Source organism: Plectropomus leopardus, chromosome 9 (genome assembly GCF_026936395.1).
Source record: "Plectropomus leopardus strain MGB_pleo_1.0 chromosome 9, ASM2693639v1, whole genome shotgun sequence".
In the NCBI taxonomy this organism is placed as follows: domain Eukaryota; kingdom Metazoa; phylum Chordata; class Actinopteri; order Perciformes; family Serranidae; genus Plectropomus; species Plectropomus leopardus.
In genome coordinates, this window is record NC_142184.1 from 38,268,186 (window position 1) to 38,286,186 (window position 18,001).

The following is an 18,001-nucleotide window of genomic DNA, read 5'->3' on the forward strand; positions in this document are numbered from 1 at the left end:
CCTGACTGAAAGGCAGTTTTTATTGCTTTGAGAAGAGCCTTTACCTACCCGTTCATCCAGGCTTTCTTGTTGGGGAATGATCTCACTGTCTTTGTGATCACCACATCATCAACACATTTCCTGATATATGATGTCACAGAATATGCATATTCTTCAAGAATGATATTGCTTTCTTGTGAGTGACACATAGCAAGATCAATCTCGAAGAACATGCATCAAAACAGTCCTGTAGAGCTGCTGTGGCTTCATCTGTCCACACTTTAACAGTTTTAACCTTTGGTTTGACCCTTTTTAATCAGCTGACAATATGTCGGCAGAAGAAATATGATCTGACAGGCCAAAGTGAGGGTGTGGGAGGGCTTGTTGTCACATGGTCCAGGGTATTTCTTCCACTGGTGGGGATCTGGACATGCTTGTGGAATTTAGGTAAGACAGATTTGAGGTCTGTTTGATTAAAATCAGAGCCCTTAAAGACAGAGTTGCATCATCTCCATTCACTCCAATGGACTGTTTTTTCACAGCAATGGAGCACGTGGAGCACCTCAATAGTTCCCGGAAGTAGCATTAATTGCTAGTGACAAAGTGGAGTTACAGCAGAGAAGGCCATTTGTGATGGTCTTTTAAAGGGTAAGACATTTAAAGAATCGTTTTTTTATTTTACCAGCATATCTTAGCTAAATAAAAATTTGCATTAAAGCCTGTTAATTTTAAAATGTCCTGCTCTTAAATAATTTCAAGATTGGGGAGTTAAAGGGGAGAAAAAGCTTGTGTAATTTATTTTACAGCTAAGCATTACATGTCAGCTTTGTTAAAGATAACATGGTGGGTGCTTGATAGCAGAGTGCTATTTTATGGTATATAAGTATTGATTTGAATTAAGAGTGCATATCTGAGACATCTAAACAGAACGTTAAAAAGCATTACTGTAAAGAGAAATATAATTTAAGGGTGAATGTTTTTAGCTTTGTGACTCTGTTATTCCCATTTGTCTTTGTAATGTTATAGCTCAGCTGATTTTCCATTGATGTCAAATGGAGAGAAGTTAAAAGACCTGAATGAGATCACAGTTATTTAGAAAAATGAAAGGTACTTGGCATAATGAGGAATTATTCTAGATACTACATTGTTACACTACTGTATTATATTATTTTTTATGATGGTGTTATATATGTTATCTTGTTATTTTATATTGGTAACTTACAATAGGAGCACTGAGTGCTGGAGGAACTATTTCGAAGCGGGTAATAAAAACGTAGAAGTCTCTAGTTTAATGCAGTTCATTAACATATTAATCCAGTAGAGGGCAATATTACACAGCCTAATGAAGGCTCTCCTCTAGTGCACAGATCTGACTAATTCATGCATTAACATGCAGTGGTTTACACTTTGTGTTAAAATCACTCTTATATTATTAGTAGTGTGACAACATAGAACAATGAAGTAGCTTAGACCTTTTTAAACAAAGGAAAAAGCTTGGACACAGGGACAGGTAGGTTGACAAAGGATCAAAGTCTGATAAATGATTTTAAAAAAAAAAGGTCAATTTTTGTCGGCCTTTCATATAAAACACTATAGACAAATGCTGAGGTTAGCATGACAAAAGCTAATTTCCAAGCGAGTAGTTCACTATGATTAGAAAAAACTCACCTAACAAAGTTCCATAACTGAAATTGAGGAACAAACACACCTCATCCCAAAGTGATTTCCCACCCAGGCCTACAAAGGCATGTCTAACCCTCTTTCCTGTCCCTTTCTCCCTCGCTCTTTCAGCAAAAGAGCTACACAGGATTCAATGGAGCCTGGAGACTCCCTGCACTAAGACAGCACCCTCATCCTGAAAGTCAGCTCCCTGTCTTCTGCAAGCCTTACCTGTTCTTATTTTTATTAAACCATATACAAGGCTTCCCAAAGGTGAAAACGATAACCTCACATATTTTTTTGTAGTTGTAATCTGTGGTGAGTGTAAGACTACTTCTGCTGACATTATTCAACAATATTTTCCTCATCTGCGTGTCAGTGGAGAAAATGTGCACGCGTACCCCCTTTCTCTACACGCCTGGATTGTCCCCATGCAGCACAGCAAAGCATGGTGGAGACTATCTGAGAGGATACCAACAATAAAACACCAACTGACACCAACTTCCATTTGCTGTTAGAAAGGGCACAGTCTTTTTCCTTTTTGTATTTGTATTCTCGTACAGTTTGTCTGTACAGTACATTGATCTTTTATTTATTATATGTTATTCTATTTGACCTGTCATGCATGCAACTTTTATATATATGTCAGCATAATCATATATATCATATCCACATCAATCATATTTATACTATGTAATTATACATTTTACATATAAAAGTACTATACATATACAGTGTGTGTGTGTGTGTATATATATATATATATATATTGTGTGTGTATAGATTTTATATATTTTGTATTTTAATCATATTTAACCCTTATTTTGCACTCAGTTGCTTTTTTTCTATTGCCTCTGACTTTTGAGCTGCTGCAATGAGTGTGACATTAATCCGTCTAATCTAACCCCAGTTGTTAACATTAATCTTCAAATATAAGCATGTTTTACATTAAAAAACAATATAATAACACTACATACGATGTGCTCCGTGTATATTGTAAATCAATGCGGTTATTGACTGCTATTTTGCGACAATTGGAGTTTTGTCTCTCCTTATAATGTATTCAATTGGCACACCAGACATTGTCATTTCTCTGTTTATTCTAGTGCACTAACTAAAATCACCAGCTACACTGGTGAATTCTCTGGGCAGATAATGTGGACGACATCTTAGCACCAAAAACTCAACATCTGGTGAGCACAGTCCATCCACTTTAGCTGCGTTTGAGCACCAACCATCATTCATATAGACACAAAGCCCTCCTCCTGAGGTGTATTATGCTTTGTTTATATGGGTCTTATCTTGAGGTCAGAGGTTAATGGATGGTTAGGCCTTGGGGTCGGATGTCCGGATTACTGGCACCAGGCTTAAATGACATGGAATGTGTCCCCTTGGGGTTTTTGTGATTGAACACAGGAGGTGAGGAATGTTTACTGATGAATGTGTAGATGCTTGTACCTATATAAGACACATGCATGAGCTGTAAGAGAGAGAGATTCGCATTGGTCCTGAATCCTCTCCCAGGCAGACCATGGTGCCTGGTGGATGCTGAACTTTGTTGTAATAAATTGATTCTTATGCAACCAAGTCAGTGTCAGCGGAGGTTTCTTCATCGTCTGTGTTAAGCAATATAAAAGAAAGCGCCTTTACTCATTGTGTTATGCACAGTACTTTTATTTTGAAGGATGTTTGTCATCCAACCCGGATGTGATGTGTGTAGTTTTGTCCCGGGAAAAGTTATTGACGCTTGTATGCAACAGTGGTTAGTCAGGGGAAAATAAAGTAATGGTGGAAGCTGTACTGAAGTGGAGTCTGAATGAAAATACTTAACAGGTTATGGGCCCAGGCAGCTTCGGACACCGCTAGCGGCTAATGACGTCGAAAAGTGGCAGAGAATGAGAGCCAACTTGAAGATAAGTGCCGGGCAAAGTTATGAGGAGTGTCGCGACGCATTACGCGACCGCCAGAGCTAAGTGCTAAGGGCTAACAGGCTAGCAGAAGAAAAGACTGCCTGCCACAACACGTGCAGAGATGGCGAGCAAAGGAGCGGCAGGGATGCTATCGCCGCAACTCTTTTTTGATGGAACAGAAGATAAGTATGACCTTTGGGAAATGAGACTTCTTGGTCACTTACACAGCTTGAATCTAAAACTATTTTGCCCGAGCCCACGAATGCTAATGAAGAGCAGTTAGCTCTAGACAGACGGAAGAATGCTGACTGCTATGCTGAACTGCTAAGACTGATAGATGATAAAAGCCTATCGGTAATCAGACATGATGCTGCCGATAATGGCAGGGAGGCACTGAAGATATTGAAAGAACATTATTCTGGAAAAAGTAAGCCAAGAATAATAAGTTTATACACATCGTTGACCAAGCTACAGATGGCAGACAACGAAAGTGTCACAGACTATATTATAAGAGCGGAAAATATTATCACTGCTTTGAGAAATGCAGGTGAAACCATGAGTGATGGACTAATCGTAGCCATGGTACTTGGCGGGCTACCGGACATGTTCAAGCCCCTAGCTGTCCATGTAACACAAAATGAAGACCAAGTTACATTCATAGACTTTAAAAGGAGGCTGAGAATTTATGAAGAAGCTGAAAAGATGAAAACAGCTGAATCAACGGACAATGTGATGAAAACACACATAAAGCACAACAAGCAAAATATGAATAAACACTTTGATAACAAAAGACATGAAGATGTAAGTGTGACTTGCTACAGGTGTGGAATAAAAGGGCACAAAGCAAGACAATGTACACGAAAAGTGTGGTGCAGTTACTGTAGAAGCAACACACATAAAGAATCCCTATGCAAGAAAAAGGGGGAACAAGATGGCGCCAGAAAAGTTGCAGAGAAAGAGCAAGAAGATGATGACGACCATCTCTTCATGGCGAAACATACAAAGACTGAGAGACCAGCAGACAACATAAAGAAGAAAGGCATCATGGTGGATGGAGGAGCAACCTCCCACATCGTGAACGACGTGAGCAAGTTTGTGAGCTTCGACGACACGTTTCAGCCAGAGACCCACGCAGTCGAGCTGGCAGATGGGACCAAGTGCAACGGAATCGCTCAATGCAGAGGGACAGCTGTGATTCATCTCCTGGACAGCACCGGACGACAACACAGAGCACAGCTTCGACAAGCACTCTACATGCCGTCGTACCCCCAAGACATCTTCTCAGTGGCTAGAGCAGCAAATGGAGGAGCAACAGTCACCTTCAAGAAAGAGAACAGCCACGTGATCACAAAAGATGGCAGCAGGTTTGACATTCTTGAAAGTGGCAATTTGTATTATTTATCAACTGTTGAACAGAGTGTTGATAAATGTGAAGTGTCCCACGACATACAAACCTGGCATGAGATTATGGGCCATTGCAATTATGAGGATGTACAAAAGTTACAAGGTGTTGTAAAAGGTATGGTGATAAAAGGGAGTGTGGTCAGACCAACACAGACATATGAAGTGTGTACAAAAGGAAAATTCACACAGAGAGGAAATAGAGAGCCAGACAGAAAAGCTACAAAACCCTTGCAGCTAGTCCACACTGATCTAGCAGGTCCAATGCGAACCCCAAGCATAGAGAGACACAGATATGCACAATCTTTTACAGATGACTATTCAGGTACCATGTTTGTGTACTTTCTTAAAGCCAAAAGTGATGCAGTTCATGCCACAGAAAGATTTTTGGCAGACATAGCACCTTATGGTGAAGTCAAGTGCATCCGTTCAGACAACGGCACTGAGTTTACAACTAAAGATTTCCAAGAACTGTTGACCAAGAATAGGATAAGGCATGAAAAATCTGCACCATATTCGCCACACCAAAACGGAACAGCGGAGAGAGGTTGGCGAACTCTCTATGACATGGGCAGGTGTTTACTGATAGAGAGTGAATTACCAGATAAACTATGGAACTATGCTGTACAGACAGCTGCTTATGTGAGAAACAGGTGCTACAGCAGACGCACAAGAAAAACTCCATATGAGATGTTCACAGGTGTGAAACCGGACGTTTCCAAACTACAGAAGTTCGGGTCCATCTGTTTTGCCTACAAACAAGAAAAAGGGAAGTTAGATTCCAGGTGTCAGCAAGGTGTTTTTATAGGATACGATAAAAACAGCCCAGCTTATCTGGTATACTATTCAGACACAGAAAAAGTCCAAAAGCACAGGTTGGTGAAGTTCACAAACAAAACAGCAAATGAAAAAGAGACACAAACATCAGAAGCACACATTGAGTATTGTGATGGAGGTGTACATCCAAAAAGTCATGACGATGGAGAAATGGTTGATGAAAACAAAGAAAATGCATCAACTCATGATAATGATGTTTCTGAGACTGCTCCAAAACAGACTGAAGTGCCGAAGTGCAGTGTGTGACATTCCTCAGACTTACCAGGATGCCATTGCTTCAACCAACTCAAGGTAGTGGATCAGTGCTATGAATGAGGAGATGCAGTCACTGGAGGAGAATGGAACATTCAGCCTCACCCATCTTCCACCAGGCAAACGTGCAGTGGGGGGCAAATGGGTGTACGCACTCAAAAGTGACACTGATGGATCAGAAAAGTACAAAGCAAGATACGTAGCAAAAGGCTACGGTCAAAAACAAGGAACTGATTATGAAGAGACATTCTCACCTACTGCTGATATGACCAGTGTGAGGGTGATCATGCAGAAGGCAGCGCAGGAGAATCTGGTGCTGCATCAGATGGACGTTAAGACAGCATATTTACATGCACCTATTGACTTTGAACTTTACATTGATCAACCAGAGGGTTATGAGACATGGTCAGATACAGGTGAAAAACTAGTGTGTAAACTGCATAAGTCTCTCTATGGTCTCAAGTAGTCTGGAAGAAACTGGAATGCTATGTTACATGCATGTTTGATCAGAAATGATTTCACACAGAACCCTGCTGATCATTGTGTGTATACGAAAGAAAAACATGATGAAAAGGTAATCCTCATTATATGGGTTGATGATCTGATAATAGCAGCTAGCAAAGAAAGTGTATTGACAAATGTGAAAACAATGCTAACTGAAAAGTTCAAAATGAAAAATCTGGGAAGACTCAGACACTTTCTAGGAATAGACTTTGAACAAACAGAGGGTCAAGTCGTTATGTCACAGAAAAGATATGTGAACAAAATACTGAAAAGATTTGAAATGCAAGACTGTAGGGCAAGAGAGACCCCATGTGAACCAAAACTTGACTATTCAGAAAATGCTGAAAAAATGACAAATTCAAGAAAGTACAGAGAAGCAGTGGGAAGTTTAATATATTTGTCCACATGCACTAGACCAGACATAAGTTTTGTGGTCAGTAAACTCTCACAGCACTTTGATGATCCAACTGAAGAACACTGGAGCACTGTAAAACACGTGTTCAGGTATCTTAAAGGTACAGCAGAACAAAGTCTATGCTTCAAAAGAAATGACACAAGTAAACTAGGTTTGAAAGTGTACAGTGATGCAGACTGGGCATCAGAGAGAGCAGACAGGCGTAGTATCTCAGGCTATTGTGTCAGTCTAAGTGAAGGAAGCTCTCTTATTTCATGGAAGTCAAGAAAACAACCAACGGTTGCACTTTCTACATGTGAAGCAGAATACATTGCCTTAGCATCAGCTATACAGGAATGTATATATTTGAAACAGCTACTTAAAGGAATGGACAAGTACCAGTATACACAAACAAAAGTGTACGAAGACAACCAAGGTACTATTGCACTTGCCAAGAACCCTGTAAACAGGCAAAGATGTAAGCACATAGACATCAAGTACCACTTCATCAGGGAAGTTGTAAACAGTGGCAAGATACTTCTGGAATATTGTCCTACTGAGCAAATGCTTGCTGATGTGATGACAAAACCAGCTACTAAACTAAAACTGAAAAAGTTTGTTAAGGACATGTTTGGTACATAAAAGTACATAAAATGTTATGTTCTCAGGAAAGCTATTAAGTTAAAGGCGAGTGGGGGTGTTAAGCAATATAAAAGAAAGCGCCTTTACTCATTGTGTTATGCACAGTACTTTTATTTTGAAGGATGTTTGTTATCCAACCCAGATGTGATGTGTGTAGTTTTGTCCCGGGAAAAGTTATTGACGCTTGTATGCAACAGTGGTTAGTCATGGGAAAATAAAGTAATGGTGGAAGCTGTACTGAAGTGGAGTCTGAATGAAAATACTTAACAGTCTGCACATCATTGCTACTTAAGAAACAACGACACTCCTCTCCTCTAACCAGAGTCTTGTGACCTATCTGTTCTGAACAAGGTCCGCCGATCCAGTGCAACAGCTTGATCTGGGATGTTAAGGGTTTATCATGTCTCTGTGAAGATGTGCGCAGAGCAGGCTCTGATCTCTTGTTGTTGAGAGAGCCTCATTCTCTCTTGTTTTCATTCTCCCTCGACCTCGACATTAGCCAGAAGAAGGCTTGGTAGGGAACAGCTCTCGGCCCAAGGCAGGTCAGCCTCGCCCTGATGCTGATTCTCCTCCTTCTCTTGGTCCAGTGCTTTCAGTTTCGTTTCTCCCCTCTGGTCTGACTTGCAGCTCATCGTATGCCATTGGTTGAGATCCCCTCACAGTCTGCTGCATTCAGTCCAAGACCCACACAACTTTTCCTGATGTTGATAAGTACTTCTATATCGTAGGAAAGTTGTGCTTCCGCAGAAGGAGCCATGGAGTTGAAGAAAATAGGAAATTATAGCAAAAAGTAGCAAGTATTTGAGGAGCTACTGGCTGCTGCATCTGCAAGCACTGCCGTCATCAAACCTACGCAGATACACAGGAAACATGTAAACTCCAAATAGAAGAGACCTGGTCAGCCAGAACTAAAATTTGTGACCTCCTTGCTGTGGAGCAACAGTGATAACCACCATGCCACCCACTGAGCCAGTGTGTCACTGCTGCTGCCTGCTGCTGCTACTTGCTGTATGTGCTGCATGTCTCACACACACACATGCTCATCAACTGATTGGTGCCCCCCCCACAATGAACTTGAATTTTCGCATCTGTGAGTGTGTAAGTTAAACAAACAGACATGAGCAGTCTAGTAGTTAATTTTGATAGTGCTGCTTACATGTAAACTAAGTTATAAAACATCTCATTTCAGGCCCGTTGGCCACCTAGTAACATCTGCCCAGTTATACCATTGTTTTTAGTCAGGTTTATAATTATTATTCTACATCTGTTTATTCTTTAGGGTGAAGCTCTGCAAAGACACTTCCCGATCCAGCTCAACCAACTGTCACACATTAGTTTTGCAATGGCAATTAAGTCAGGCCTCACATCAAAACAAGCTTTTTCTTTTTTTTGGTTGTTTTCATGGATCATTGTTATTTTAAATAATAATTAGAGTAATTTTGTAATATCATGATACCCTGATGTTTTCTTGAAAATTATCGTACCACGAAAATCTCTACTGCTGCAACCTGCCAAAACATCTATAAGAGAAAGCCTGTAGAGTTTGTAAGACAGAACCAGTTGAACACAGAGAGAAGGGATGTCAGAAGGACAGAAATGAAAAAAAAGAAACAATGAAGTAAAAGCCTGACTGACTTACCGAGGCAACGAACACGTCTCCGATTCTCTCGTTGTGATCCCACTCTGCAACGCGGGATGCCAAGGCGATCTGGAACACTGAGTGGCACTGATGGATCTCCTGCAGACGGTAAAATATTTGATGCACCTTCTTGGGGTTTAGGATCCTGTTCTGTGGGTCCAGCAGAGGCATTTGGTACTCCTAAAAGACAGGAAGGTCAGCTTACCTACTGTGAATCTGTGGTAATGTTTCTTTCAGGTTCCACTAGAATTACATGGCATACACAGTAGGGTTGAACAATATTTTGGAAATTTACCTTCATCACAGTATCAAAATGCACAAAAAGACAGCTTGAACTACAATGAATAGTATATTTACATGTGCCATGCATTCACATAATGCATATCAGTATATGTGAGGGAGTTGAACAATCAATCAGTGTTGAAACAGTGGTGTCAAGTGGACTTTCCTAATTTTGAAGGTATTTCTCACGTCACAGAAACTGCTGATAGTGAAACTTGTCTTTTGGATATTATTATCATACATAAGACATATGACACTTAATTTGTCATTGTAGATGTACAACATACTGTCCATGATGAATACATGTTTTTGCCCTGGTGCCCTGCATGGATCTGACACCTGTCTGCCTGTCAAACTCCACTCATCACTGGCTCTCTGAAGCTTGGTGCACTGCAGTTTCTCAGTAATTGCAGCAAGTGACAGCCAGTAGACAATAGTCTTGTATTTTAAGGTTTATAAAACACATTCAAATTCACAAATATGTAAGAAATTAATACAGACATTCTTGTTATTAACTGTTGCAAGCTGATGCTGTATTCAGTCATGTCAGTGACGATGGTGCTTTGTCTTCCTCCTCATAATGCTAAATCAGGGCAATGTGATTGAGTGAATTATTGTGCTTCTAAACAATAGGGCCTACTGTATTGACTCATGTCAATGATGACCCAGTGATGTTTCACTGTCATTCTCTCACTGTAGGCTTATATATTATATATATCGTGCAAGACAAGATCCTAATTAGTTCAGTCTAAGTGTAAAGAAAATATAAAAAAACTCCTCTCAGAATAAAAAGAGAATAAGTATGTGGTGATTGTTGAAATGTTAAACTATTAAATCTATGCAGGAATTTATTTGAGTTTTTGTATAGATTATTCATAGAAATTTCATTTTTAAGGGAATATCACAAACCACACTCATATATTACATCTGATTTATGTGATACTGGGTGATGATTTTGGTGCTCTGCAAACTCAGCGCAAGGTGTGACATTTGTATAATGTAATGTACATTGATGTATATAAGGATGCAGTCTGTGTTTCTTTTTCATCACATTAATTTTGTGTCTCACATTGGGAACATCTACTACCAGCCCTCATTAAAGGCTCTTATTCTGTCCTTCCAGGATTGGCTGGAATCAAGTACATAAGTGTCAGGGAGGATGGAGACACCCCCCCCCATTAAAGGACTATGCAGCCAGTCATGCAAAAATCACCCCTTGCTCCTTGTTCCAAACCTTCTCTTTTTAGCAAACAAGGTTTCCGGGACCTAGCTAAACTGTCCACAAACACGAGGGAAAAACTCAGTTGCCAGGCGCTTCATTCATTGTTTGTTCAGTTGTTTGAGAGTAAACGTTAGTGCTCTGACTAGCCTGTCACCACACAGTAGTCACAGTTGTTAACTGTGGATAGTAGCAATACTTTCAGCAGCTAGCCAAATAGAATGGAAACGCACCGTGGTAGCAATACATCACCAAATTGGAAATACTTTCCCAAATTAATGTTAGCTTCACTTGGCTAACGCTAACAGAGTAGGAGTACTCCCCACCATAAGCTTCACATGGCTAATGCATTACAGAGAAGTACTCAGTACTCCAGCTGTATAGCCCTACTGGAAGTTGCAACACTCCCAGTCAGATCCCACGTACATACCAGTGCAGCAAATGCTAGCTTTCCAGCTAAATAAACCCTGCGGGTGACCATGGCTGCCGCTAACCCTACTAAGCAGGTCCTCTGAATTACAAGGCGGGAGTAGCAGATGATGAATTGGATGGAGGATCAGAACTCCTCATGACTGACAGGGGTGGCAACAATGATGACTCTTCATGGACTTTTTTGAGATGAGTTGCAAAACCCCAAGTGGTGGCTCTTGCAGGAGATGGGGAATCATCTTCCCCCTTACTGGACTTGGACTTGCAGGATGTTTGCAAACATGTGGCTGTTAAGCTCAAAGTCAAATGGCTTGAAGCTCAGGCTAAGTGGTCTCGTTATGATGGGAAAAAGTTGCCCATAGTGAAGAGGGTGGGAAAACAACTGCTGCTGATTCTGCCAGAATTACTGGAAAGATTTACAGCCTAGCCTGTGGCAGGCAGCTCCATGCTTGACTGTTGGGGAATGGTGAGCCACAGTTTCCACAACATGCCCCATGTAGAGCCTGTGGTGATGGCTCACCTCAAACCAAAAACATCCTTGTTATCACCGGGGCCTGCGCTTCCAAGCAGAGAAGACCGTTTCCAATCCAGCCTGAAAGATAAGGCTTCAAGATGGCCACACTGGTGGTTTAGGCCTTCAAGACAAGTGGTATTGAAGACCACTCTCCTGACCCAGCCAAACTGGAGGAGGAGATAAAACTTGTCTAAAGTGGTAATCCACTATGCAGAGCAATGGGGTTGATGGTCTTCCTGGAGAAGGGTTGCTGAATATAACCACCCTGTTGACCAAGGAGAAAGAGGACCTCCTTGATACCTACAAGCCAGGGTCTCCTTGCTATGGAGGTCATACCAATGCAGGAGAAAAAGAGGGAAGATGAAGCCCCGAAGCTACATCTGCCAAGAAGCAGTCCATCTGTCATCCCTCTGGCTCAACACCAATCCATAACCAAGGTAGCACCCAGGCTGCTCAAATCCAAAGCAGACCCCCGACCCAGCCACAAGCACAGCCACCAAAGGGCCAGTGGCAGCAAAAGTCTTTCCCAGGAAGAAAATCAATCTGACTAGCCACTCCCACTTTCTCCTACATGGTGAAGAGAAAAAAAGTGGCTGGCCTAACAGCTGCTGTAGAGTTCCTGAGTGACTCTGCTCTGACCCCCTTTGGGGCTTCACACACTCTGCTGGCCCTGTGAGCATAACCTGTGAGTGGCTCAACCTGAAGACTGTGGGCCTTCTTCTGAGTGTAATTGAGACCATCCAGAATGCTGGGGCCCCACTGGAACCACTGGAACAGGTAGACTTAAAAATGGTGGCTTTGTATACGGTTTTATTACTGTCACTCACTTCAGCTAAACAAGTGGGTGATATTAACGCCCTGTCATTACACCCAGTGTGTACAAAGTTCTCTTGGATATAGTGACCCAACAACCTAACCCTGCATTTATTCCAAAGTTTGGGTTAATGTGCCCCCATTTACCTTTGCCATGAGAGAGGCTGCATGCACATTCTACCAGAGGTCTCATCACCTCATGACCCCTTTTCAGAGGGATCTCCATTCAGTAGATTTGTGCTGTGGCAAGTTAGGCCTCCACAAATACCTTCGCCAGATTCTGCAGGCGTGATGTTTTGGCTCGTCTATTTGCTCATTCCGTGCTTAGTGTGGCTTAGCTCCATTTAGACTCATTTCGTTGGCCACCTAGTAACATCTGCCCAGAAATCTAGTAGTCAGTAACCCTTTCAACACAGAGATCGCACTATAGGCCAGCTATAACTCTGTTCCTTTTTCCTTTTCCTGCAAAATTACATCCTCAGCTCTGAGCTGCAGAAGAGACATTTACAGCCCCTTTTCTTCTTCTTTGCATTATTACCCGCTAATTGCTAACAGCTTCCACTTAAATCTCCTATGGTGGGTCACACACATAACATGTCTTCAAAATGTCACAATGGCCCTTTTATCAGGAGAGGGTTGCCACCCTCCCTGACACTTTCACACTTGATTACAGCCAACACTGCCTGGAAGGCTGCAGATGAAGCTTTTGATGAGGCTGCACTGAGGGCATTCCCAGTATCACACTAACTCATGCTCATCAGAGCACCTGGGATACGCAAGTAACCTTAAGTTTTGAAAATCTGGGATTTCATTTAATTCTCAAACACATCTTCAACATACATTAATATTACTACAATTTGAACCATCTAATAAGTTTAAAACTACAATTTGTCAAAAAAACAGTTATTTTTACATTGTAAACCTATATACATATCGGCATGGCAATATTCAACAATGTAATCTCAATTGCATTGGCACATTTCCCGATATCAAGCAGCCCCACTACACATTACTTTTTTGTCTAGCTGCAACAATGTGCTTAACTGCACATTGCCTCATGCTCAAAATCAAACTGTGTGCTTTGCAAATAATTTGCTGAATAATGAGTTACAATGTCATTATTATTAACATGTAATATGGTAAATGAGGAACCAAAGAGGAGCTCCATCATAAGTAATGATGGTGTTGTTCCAGTTACTCACTTAGGATTTTTTCCAAAAAAGTTTAAGAACTGAATCTTTAGAGTGAATTCACAAACCAGAAACAGCTGGACTCACAGTCCTTAAATATATATTAAAATCCTTTGAAACATAGCATTTACATACTGACTTTCAGTGGTAGCCCTGATATCCTAGATGATACCTGACTCACCTGGAGGATTCTCGTGAGGGAGTTCAGATAGCTGCTCTCACTCTGAATGATGGAGCTGAGGATGAGACGTCTGACAACCTGAAGGAGGCAGTGTGAAACAACAGCACATCAATGTGGAATAAGGATGATGTCAAATCATTGCTGTGGTCAGGAGGTCACTATTTGTTCTGGTAAAGGAGTTATCTGTAATATTAAGGCTCACAAGCAAATTCGGTATACTTTTAATTTCCATAGTACTAATTCCATCATTAAAACTGTAGTTCACAAGCAGTAACTGACATGTTTTATAGCAGTGTTAGAGACAATTGACTCTGACTGGCTGTTTTTGGTGAGCTGCATAATTTTTTCATTTTTTTGGATTGATTGATAAATCTAATCTAATGACTAATTTGTTGTTTATTCTAAAGATTTTTTTTATTAAATTAATATAGCAATTAATGTACCCAAGAATAAATAATAAAATTTGTCCGTTAAAAATTATATTATGTAAAAATTATATTTTTAAATATTAAATATGAAAGAATTATATTTAACATTGATTTCCACATCACTTCTGTTTCATGATATTAAAAATAATAAGTATTAGAATAAACCCTAATTGTCAGATGCCTGATCGTAAAAATACTGGACCTCAAACTCAGAAGGATTGTGTGAGACATACATTCATTTAATCACTGTATGTCATAGTTACCTTTTTGCTGAACTGGAAAATCAGTATTTCTAATTTAAATTCAAGTTCAAACAATTTATTTGCAGAATGAATGTCAGTTTTATCAAAATCCTCATTTTCACTTTATTTTTTTAAAGATTATTTTTTGGCTTTTAATGCCAATTTTTAGGCTTTTAATGCCTTTAGTAGACAGGACAGTTTAAGCATGAAAGGGGGAAAGAGAGAGGGGGCAACATGCAGCAAAGGGTTGAGGTTGGAATCAAACCTGTGGCTGCTGTGGTAAGGATACAACCTCTGTATATGGGGCACTGCTCTATCCACTAAGCCACCAGTTGCCCCTTCAGTTTCACTTTAGTACTTGACTTCAAATGTAAAATAGCAATAGCAATATGCAGTTAAAATTATCACTGGCAAATGTATTTTTGCACCAGTGTGAGGCAGAGAAAATAACTAGAACAATTTACAGACTTACCAGCAGTTAAACATTGTAACAACAATCCGTAACAATAGTCTTTAATATTAGTTGAAGCTGTTTTCTCAGTGTGCGTAGCTCTTAAAGTAAATGGAAAATATACAACGGCCAAATAGTAATTTTAGGTTAGGCATGGTGTAGCATTAATGGCAGTGCAGAGAGTTTATGTGACTACTACAAGCACAAACATGATCTACCTGTTGATAATCCCAATATATCATGCCTAGGTGGAGACAAAAGGCCAGTATGGTTTTGCTGTGCTCTGGGCTACTTTTAGCTCTCTGGTGGAATCCATGCTCCAACCAGTTACAGCTCAGGTACAGGTGAAGCCATATAATTTAAGGGGTGCAGCTTACTTCATTGCAATGCACCATAGCAGTTTTGCAAATTGAGAGATTTTCCAAATTAATGACATTAAATTATTTTCATTGTTGATGACATTACATTTTTTCTCTTAATCACCCCAGCCCTAGTGACAGTTTGTACAGTTATGTCAACTGCTTTTTCAGGTATTAAAGCTACAGTTGTGAAAGCTACTTTTATGAAAATAACTTTAAGTACAAGCAAGTAGTACTAGCATCACACACTACTTTTCAAGCAATTTTATTGTCTCAGACAAAAGTGTCGCAATATATTTACGAGACCTTTACCTTAGTTGGACTTAACTAACTTTTGGGATGATTCCTCTCTTATTTGCACAGTCTTCTCACACTAAAACATTGCAGCTGGTGGCTAGTGGTGAGTTGAGCAGATTAAATGTCAAATTTGTAAGCAAATACAGTTAATCTTCATGGATTATATTGATGCTAAATCAAAATGAGTACTCACACCATGTGTTTCTGGAATGATGTGTTTTTGTGTATACATAAACAGTTGTTATTATTTATATTTCTTCAGGGGGATTTGGATGTTATATTTCACACTACTAGCAGGAGGGTTTAAAACAATATTAGTGTAACAAAGAGAACATGAGAGTGGTAGAGTGTTGGGTATGACATGACTGTTGTTACACCGATGGAATTTCTGGTGTGGAAATTGCCATTCCACTAAATGTACAGAGGCAACTCAGGACAACAGGTAAACATGAAGGAAGTGTTGCATTGGCAAACATACTAAACAGTGAGAATTAGAAAAACACCTTCCTCATATTTTAAATGAATGGATAAATGTTACAGATAATGAGGTTGTATAGGAAGCAGTGAAGCTGTTATAATTGTTATTTATACAACAGTTATTTCCAGCCAAGCAATTTGATTGATCGGAAGGCATTCCATTAATTATGATATACAGTACAACATCACTGGGGCTGGAGCGATCAACTATCTGATCAGACTAAATCATCTGAATCACACAGGCCGCCGAAGCAACTGTTAACAGACTCTTATCTTACTGAAAACATAGAGATAAGTGTTCATGATGCTAAGCAGCTGGTCTGAGCATAACATGAAGACCAAGCTTCCACAGGTTAGCAAACAGCTTGCAGTAAGATGTTTATGAGTTGCTAGGCAACAGCTGTCACTTCCAGCAGTTGCGAAACTATTTCTAGTAATAATAAATAATAATAAAACCATTAATTAAACAAACAAATCATAATCTCTTATTGATTATTCCTATTACTTTTTAACATAAAAGTCACTTGTAGAACTGTTGTATGAAAGTAATTTCAAACTCCAGGTTGTGATGTTGGACTGTATATCATCACGGCTGTGATTATCTTTGGCACAAGGCTGCAGCCAAATCACAGCTGTGATGATATGCAATACAACATCTCTCTAATGTGATATTGTAATGCCCACATCCTGTACTCTGCTGTCTAAACAAACTGACTGCTAGAAACTCTGACAAAGTCTTCCTCATTGCCTCTACACAAATGAACAAAATACATTTGCATTTGCACCTGGTCAATGCACAGTCATGAGGGACTCACATCTGAAAACACACCTGTTGACTGCTGAGCCCCTCTGGCATGGGACAGAGTTGTGGTGGAGGGTGCTTCCACTCACACACCGACACATCCATGAAACATGCATCATCCTGTCCGTCATCTTTAAAGTCAAACACAACCAATTTATCCACACAAAGACAAAAACACGTGAATCTGTTCTGGTAGCTTTGTTACAGATATTTGTAGGACAATCATAGATTTAGTTGTATGTCATTTTTATTTATTTATTTGTTTTTGTTTCAATCCCTATAATGATAACTGTGACGTCTTTTACATGCTGCCAGTGAACCATATCTGAACAATGATTGATTTTTTAAAAATATCTTACTCCAGACAAGGAAAGACAGCTTTTCCATTGCAAGCATTAACCACACTGACAATTTTTTTTTGTGGTGGAAACTTGTCGTTTTCAGTTTTCAAGTCAGGACTGGTTCTAAATGTCTGCAAATTCTGTGAAGTATGCGCGGAGAAAGTGATATATTCTTCATTCTTGATGCTAACAGGAACTAAAAAATATATATTTTCAAAAACTGAGCAGAAAACTGAATTTATAAGGTGTGTTTCAGTACCTGCGGAATGTCTTTTCTGTAGGAATGACACTTTGCGAATCATGGCTAACTTTGTCTTTTCTAAACTGTCCTTGGAACCTTTCCTCGCTGCTTTCATCAACTGCTGAACCTGGAAGACATGGAGTAAGTACAGATCAACAACATCTGATACAAACATATAAGAAATGCAGTTAAATATTAAATGATGTTGTTTTGGATTTTAAAAATAAAACAACCTCTCAATTGTAGACATTACTTTGATGGATAATCACAGGTTTTCTGTTAAAGTGTCCTGGACTGGTTTCATCCTATCATCCGGATAGGAGTTCCACTGTGTCACTTCATCCCTACAAGTCTAATATTGCTGCTTTTAAAAAAGCAAAGTACAGTAAAATTTATCAAATCTTGGGGCTATGCATTTTGATTACCATCTTAAATCAAGGACCTATACTTATTTTTCACAATTAATAAATGCTGCACAGCTCAGGTCTGATGTGTCAAGGCCTGAGTAGGAGATGACT

General features: G+C 39.9%; 1 protein-coding gene across 1 annotated transcript in view; it reads right to left on the reverse strand.

The window, feature by feature from the left end:
- LOC121947536 (rho guanine nucleotide exchange factor 10-like protein) overlaps positions 1 to 18,001 on the reverse strand; it is a 131,046-nt gene that overhangs the window by 96,610 nt on the left and 16,435 nt on the right. Inside the window, exons 7-10 of the mRNA XM_088081500.1 lie at positions 17,502 to 17,610; positions 16,929 to 17,032; positions 13,846 to 13,923; positions 9,218 to 9,397 (exon numbers count right to left, since the gene is read on the reverse strand). Coding sequence (XP_087937626.1) covers positions 9,218 to 9,397; positions 13,846 to 13,923; positions 16,929 to 17,032; positions 17,502 to 17,610 — 471 coding nt within the window. The remainder of the gene's footprint in view (positions 1 to 9,217; positions 9,398 to 13,845; positions 13,924 to 16,928; positions 17,033 to 17,501; positions 17,611 to 18,001) is intronic.